The following is a 7500-nucleotide window of genomic DNA, read 5'->3' on the forward strand; positions in this document are numbered from 1 at the left end:
TCTTCTCTTTTTTTCATCTTCTTTTTTTCTTCTTTTTTTCTTTCTTTTCTTTTCATCTTCTTCTTTTTCATTTCTTTTTCTTCTTCTTTTTCATCTTCTTTTTCTTTTTCTTCTTCATCTTCTTTTTCTTCATCTTCTTCTGTATCTTCTTCTTCATCTTCTTTTTGTTCTTTAAGTGTTAAGTTTTTTTTTCTTCTTTTTTGTGTGTGTTTGGCTTTGTCTTGTGTGTTTATTTGTTTTTGTAATTGTTTGTCTTTTTTGTCTTTTTTAGTGTTTTTACGCTTTTTTTTTTTTTTTTTTTTTGCTTTTTGTAGATTTTATTTATGGAAGCTTGTGTGTGTGTGTGTGTACGTGTTTGTGTGTGTGTGTGTGTGTGTTTATGTATGAAAGTTATATACTCACTTCACCTTCTTTATCGTAAATAATTTACTACAGCGTTTGTCTTGCATTTTTCTCTCTCCATTACGGTAGTGGTAGAGCTTCTAATTATGTTAAATCATCTAATTGTGTCATTAGTAATGATGTCCTTGCCTTAAACGCTCTTGAAGTGATGTTTGCTTTTATTGTATAAAGTCACCTTTATCTTTAATTTTCCTTTGTAACGCTATATATATATATATATATATATATATATATATATATATATATATATATATATATATATATATATATATATATATATATATATGTCAAGGCCGCGGTGGCCGAATGGTTAGAGCGTCGGACTCAATACTGTCACGACGGCAATCTGAGTTCGAGGGTTCGAGTCACCGACCGCCGCGTTGTTTCCCTTGGGCAAGGAACTTCACCTCGATTGCCTGCCTAGCCACTGGGTGGCCAAGCCAGCTCAAGTCAGTGCTGGTCCCAAGCCCGGATAAAATAAGAGAGAATGATTACCTAAAAAGGTAACACCGGCACTCTCCGTGGAAAGGAACTGGGGACCCTACCACGTACTCACTCCAAGAGCATCACAACGTGAAAACTGCAATTGAGTATCATGCTGTGACCACGGCGGCTCAGACATGAACCTACCGTTAAATGATGATGATATATATATATATATATATATAGCCAAACGAAGTTTCACATTCATATATATTGTTAAACGGAATATATGTCATTTCACCTTCTAATTAAATATATTTTCTCATTTCAGAGGATCCAACGGTTACACCCGTTTTGGATATCTCTCCACCTCAAGTCAATTTTGGTAAGATATGGCAACGTTAATTACTATTGCAAATAATGATGTCGATAGGTAGAAATCGACTGGTAGTTGAAATGTACATGAATATACTTGCATATACGTGTTTGGAGATAGGCATATGTATGTAATTCAGGTTTTGGCCTATAAGGTAGGACAGCTATACCCCTATTGTATATAAAAAAAAGAAAATACATTATTTCAATAAACATTTCTAAGACACCTTTTTGCTAATACACTTTAGTCGCAGGTGAGTTCTAACACGCAGACTAAACCACTTTAATATATACTATGACTTAAGTCATTGATATGATAATTATATCTTCGTTAGACAGACTAAATGTGAGTTGTTGAAGGAAGCGATCATCGCACCAGTAGTTTTCACGCATTTAAGGCCTCAAGGGATAAAGGGTCACGTTTTATATTCATGTCGACCCTTGGTTTTGGAGAGATATGTTGAAGCTTCAAATAGTCTACAGGCTTAGTAATCCTGACATTTTTTTCTTCTTTCCCTTCTCCATCTTCTTTTCCTTCTCCTTTTCCCTTTTCTTTTTCCTTTTCCTTTTCTTCCTCCTCCTCCTCCTCCTCCTCCTCTTCCTCCTCCATCTTTTCCTCCTTCTCCTCCTCCTCCTCCTCCTCCTCCTCCTCCTCCTCCTCCTTCTCCTCCTCCTCCTCCTCCTCCTCCTCCTCCTCCTCCTCCTCCTCCTCCTCCTCCTCCTCCTCCTCCTCCTCCTTCTCCTCTTCTTCCTCCTCCTCCTCCTCCTTCTCCTTTCCCTCCTCCTTCTCCTTTAATTCACCAAACCGCAACATCGTGGCCTCTCAAGTTTGCGGGAAACAGGGAGTTATTCGCACCGGCTTGTGGTTCTCTCTCCTACGTGGTTTCAGCGCCGGTTTCAGCGTTCTCGATTTTCCCGATAAGCTGATAGGAGGATCGGCTGCCGTTCAGGATGCTTGGCCGTTCATGGTCTGTCTCGAGGTTTGGGACTTGGGGATTTTTTCGTTTTTCTCGTGTTTTTTTTTTTTTTTTTTTTTAGGGGGGGGGTTGTGTTGTGGGTGGTTATTCTGTTGGTAGTTTTGAGTGTGTGTGTGTTTTTTTTTCTGTAGTTCTGGGTGTTGTAGTTTTTTGTTTGTTTGTTTGTATTGTATTTGATTTTATTTTGTTGCATGGCCTTTGTATTTTGTTGTTTGATTACTCTGCTATTGATGAAATATCAAAAGCACCGGTTTCCGTTGTTGTAAGATATGAGATAAATCACATCTGTAGATTGATATATGTAGATAGATGTAGATATATGATCAAAATACAGACACAGTAACGTGCGTGCAATGATGCAGTGACACATAATTACATATCACTGTTCTTTTTCATTATTGTTACGTTTCCTTTCACACAAACACGCATACGCACACACACACACACACACACACACACACACACACACACACACACACACACACACACACACACACACACACACACACACACACACACACACACACACACTCACTCACTCACAGACACACACACCGATTTACTTTTTATCTCATATAATTACTATGAACCATAATTTCCTCATGCGATAAGTGAGGTATGCGTATAATCCTCTTTAAGCATTATATATATATATATATATATATATATATATATATATATATATATATATATATATATATATATATATATATATATATATATATATATATTTATATTTATATATATATATATATATATATATATATATATATATATATATATATATATATATATATATATATATATATATACACACATATATATATAGAAGATAATTACTTAAATATATCCCATTGTGGCACTTTGTTGTTTTTTTATATGAAAATGGAGAGAGAGAAAGAGAGACAGACAGACAGAGACAGAGAATGAGAGAGAGAGAGTCAGACAGACAGAGACAGACAGGCAGACAGACAAACAGACAGACAAACAGACAGACAGGTAGATAGATAGATAGATAGATAGAGAGAGAGAGAGAGAGAGAGAGAGAGAGAGAGAGAGAGAAAGTCGTGTTGAGAAGTTAATATACATTTCAGTATGTATATTATTATATGTAGAGAGAGAGGGGGAGAGAGAGGGAGAGGATGAAGGGGAAGAAGAAGGAGAGAGAGAGGGAGAGGGATAGGGACAGGGATAGAGAGAGGGATAGAGATAGGGACAGACAGACAGAAAGACACACGCACACACACACACACAGATAGAGAGAGAAAAAAAGACACAAACACTCAGACAGGCAGAGAGAGAGCAAGGGTAATTATGCAAAGGTAAACCGTACTTTCTTAACCCCCTCCCCCTCCCCTTGTCTCCCCCCCCCTCTCAGAATGTGGAGACTCCACCCCCGTTGAAGTTCACCCCGTCCCGGTCTCCGTGGGCCGTCCCTTCCCCCCCCTCCCCACCACGGAAGCGCCCGTCGACTACTCGTAAGTAATGTTAAAAGTTAATAATGTTCTTGTGCGTGTATGTGGAGTTGTGTGTGCGTGTGGGTGTGGGGGGCGCGTGTGGTGGGTTGTGTGGGGTTGTGTGGGTGTGGGGGGTATGGGGGGGTTGTTCGTTTGTGGGTATGGGCGTGGGTTGCGTTGTGTCTGTTTGTGTGGGGGGGGGGGGAGGAGGGTTGTGTGTGTGTGTGCGTGCGTATTATATATATGTATATATATATATACGTATATAATTATTAACTACCTAATATAACATGCGCATATCCATCCGTACCCTTCTCCCTCCCCACCCTCCACCCACCCCTTTCCCCCCGCCCACCCTCCTGCAGTCTGACCCGCCTCCTGGAGGACCTACAGCGCCAGGGCTTCACCATCACCGACGTAAAGAGAGACGGGGACAGGGTCGTGAGCTTCGCGTGGTCGAACGGCACTCACTACAACCTCGAATACAACGGGGATTTCGTCTCTCTCGTCGGGGGCAGAACGTCCAGCTTCGTCCTCGCCAAGTATATGGTACGTGTGGGTTTGGGCGGTGTTTGTTTGTGTGAGGGTGGGGGTGGGGGTGAGGGATGGCTACCTGTGTGAGTGGGGGGGTTACCTGTGTGTGGGGGATGGGGGAGAGGGAGGGTTACCTGTGGGGATGGGGGTGAGAGGGAGGGCTACCTGTGTGTGTGTGTGTGTGTGTGTGTGTGTGTGTGTGTGTGTGTGTGTGTGTGTGAGAGAGAGAGAGAGAGAGAGAGTGAGGGTGATTATGTGTGTATGTGGATGTCGACGTGGTTATGCGGGTGTGTGTGTGTGTGTGTGTGGGGGGGGTAGATGTTTATAAAGTATATGGTGTGTGTTGAGTTACTGAAGAATACAGTGTTTATGTATGAGGGGGGCGAGGGAGATAATGAAGTATACGGTGCGTGAGTGTAAGCGAGGAGGGGACGATGTTGAATAAGTTAAATTTGTTTACATTGGAATGTGTATAGTAGGATGTGTATCATCATCATCATCACCATCACCATCATCTTCATCATTATCAATATCATCATCGCCATCACCACCATCATTATCATCACCATCACCACCACCACCACCACCACCATCATCATTATCACCATCATCATCACCACCACCACCATCATCATCATCATTATTATAATTATTTCCCGCACTTCCCCTTTTACTGAGCTAGTGAAGGTAATCTATTTAATTGAGCATGATATATATTCATAGATGTTTTACGTCATTTTCTCATGTCGAATAATGTAGAACACTGTATTATATACTGTATTTGCATGACCTGTGTTATGTAGCTTTATTGGAGTAGGGGTTTAAAAATGCATTTCCTATGAACAGTATTAAGACACATTGTATATTTTATGCAAATACTCGTGAATGAAATTATTTGAATGAACAGATTGCTTCGTATGCTTTTGTTGTTGTTGTTGTTGTTAACAGAGTAGTAGTAACAATATAAAACAGTATTACCAATAAATAGAAATAATTATAAATACATATAACATATGATGTAATACGTAGCATTACCAATGAACATAATACAAACCAAATATAACTATAAAAAAGATAAAATAAAGATTACATATAATATAATATGACATTACCAGGCCAATGAATACGATACAAACCAAATATAACCATAGATAAATAAAGATACAAATAAGCATTTTACGTATAATATATGACATTACCAGGCCTTGCTGGGCGAAAGAGAACCGGACGGTTTCATCGACTGGTTTTGCGACGGCGTTCTCATCAATGAGCAGTGGGTGTTGTCAGCCGCCCATTGCTTCCTACAGAGGTGAGTATGGGGGTGGTGTGTGGGGGGAGGGGGGAAGGGGGGAGGTGTGTGGGGGAGAGGGGGAAGGGGAAGGAGGGAGGGAGAGTTATGTGTGTGTGTGTTTGTTTGGTGTGTGTGTGTGTGTGTTTGTGTGTGTGTTTGTTTGTTTGGTGTGTGTGTGTGTGTTTGTGTTGTTTGTTTTGTTGTGTGTTTGTTGGTGTGTTTTTGTGTTGTTGCCTGTGTGTTTTGTGTTTTGTTGTGTGGTGTGTGTGTGTGTGTGTGTGTGTGTATAGTTGTCTCTGTTACTAGAGGCGATTGTAAGGGTGAACTGTACTGTAGGAAATTACCCATATTTATATTCTATTCATACTGTTATGCTTATGTTATTCATGTTTTATTAATATTATTCAGTTTTCCATGTACTGAAGTAAGGTATTTTTTGTTTTTTACATTATTATATTTATATGTTCTATATTGTTATATCATTAATATGTATTTATATTTTAGACATGTCATATATTTTTTTATTTACATCATTTTTATTTTATTTATATCATTTATATTGTATTCATATTACTTGTATTTTATTCATATCATTCATATTCAATTAATATCAGTAATATTTTATTCATATCATTTATATTTGATGCAGATCATTCATATTCTATCTATATAATCTATATTTTTTAATATTATTTATATTTTATTCATATCATTTTTATTTTATATATGTCATTCATATTTATCTAAGGTAACTGTATTTATATTTTTACACATCCTATTAATTTTATATTATCTACGTCATTTTCTTTATTCATTTATCTATTTAGTTATTTTTATTTATTTTTTATCTATATTACTCCATCTCCCATGACTGAAGGAAGGTGATGTATTTATATTTTTTTCACATCCTATTAATTTTATATTCTACATCATTTATATATTTTGTATTTATTTATTCACTTATCTATCTATCTATCTATCTAGTTAGTCATTTTATTTTTTATTTATTTATTTATTATTTATTTATTTATTTATGTATTTATTTATATTCCCCATCTCCCCTGCACTGAAGGAGGGTGACTGTGGTCCGCCTGGGAGAACACGATTACAGTGACGACAATGAGGGAGCCATCCACCAAGACTTCGGTGTATCGCAGGTTATTCTGTATCCTGACTACACATTTCCTCAGGCATATCACGACCTGGCGTTGATCAAGCTCGAACGCAGAACGAGCTTTACGGTAAGTTTTTTTTTTTTTTCAGTGGTTGTCGTTTATTTGAGCTGGATTTAGAGAGGGTTGAAGGAGGGGTGGGGTGGGCATTTTGGGTTTACCTGACCCGGATTTACGGTTTTAAGCGCGTAGGGTTTACCTGAACCGGATTTAGGGTTTGTGTTCTTCTCTGTTCTTTTGTGCGAATTGAGTTTTTTTTTGTGTTTTCTTTTCTTTTCCTTTCTTTTCTTTTCTTTTCTTTTCCTTTCTTTTCTTTTTTCTTTTTACCTCGCAGGGATTTTTAATTTACTTGTGTTGTTCACCTGATAGGGATTTAACGTTGAAGTGCATGCCATTTACCTGAACTGGATTTAGAGTAATCTGCAAACAGTAATAAGCTATACATATATGAAAAAAATTACTATTATTTGCTACTGACTTCACCCACGTACAATATAAATGAATAAATAACAGTATTAATATAGATTTCACTCCCTACAGGTTAACATCAACCCAGTGTGTCTTCCTTGGGGCAGAGAGACTGAGAGAGACCTTGTGAACCAGATCATAACGCTCACGGGTTGGGGCGCGACGCAGCACGGTTGGTTGGTGTGCTTTCTTTGTCTTTGTCTTCTCTCTCTCTCTCTCTCTCTCTCTCTCTCTCTCTCTCTCTCTCTCTCTCTCACTCTCTCTCTCTCTATCTATCTATCTATATATCTATCTTTTTTTTCTTTTTTTTTGAGAGAGAGAGAGAATAAGAGAAAGACAGGGGGATAAGAGAGAGAGAGAATAAGAGAAAGACAGGGGGATAAGAGAGAGAGAGAATAAGA

The 7500-nt window shown here is 38.3% G+C and overlaps 1 protein-coding gene across 1 annotated transcript in view; it reads left to right on the forward strand.

Moving 5' to 3' along the window:
- Positions 1–1174: 1174 nt before the first annotated feature.
- The window catches only part of LOC119580005 (venom protease-like), a gene marked incomplete at its 5' end in the record, with an annotated part of 8159 nt that continues 1833 nt past the window's right edge, over positions 1175–7500 (forward strand). Inside the window, 6 exon segments of the mRNA XM_037927851.1 lie at positions 1175–1210; positions 3556–3655; positions 4000–4183; positions 5371–5477; positions 6532–6700; positions 7172–7271. Coding sequence (XP_037783779.1) covers positions 1175–1210; positions 3556–3655; positions 4000–4183; positions 5371–5477; positions 6532–6700; positions 7172–7271 — 696 coding nt within the window.

Source organism: Penaeus monodon, chromosome 13, assembly GCF_015228065.2.
Source record: "Penaeus monodon isolate SGIC_2016 chromosome 13, NSTDA_Pmon_1, whole genome shotgun sequence".
NCBI classification, from domain to species: Eukaryota; Metazoa; Arthropoda; class Malacostraca; order Decapoda; family Penaeidae; genus Penaeus; species Penaeus monodon.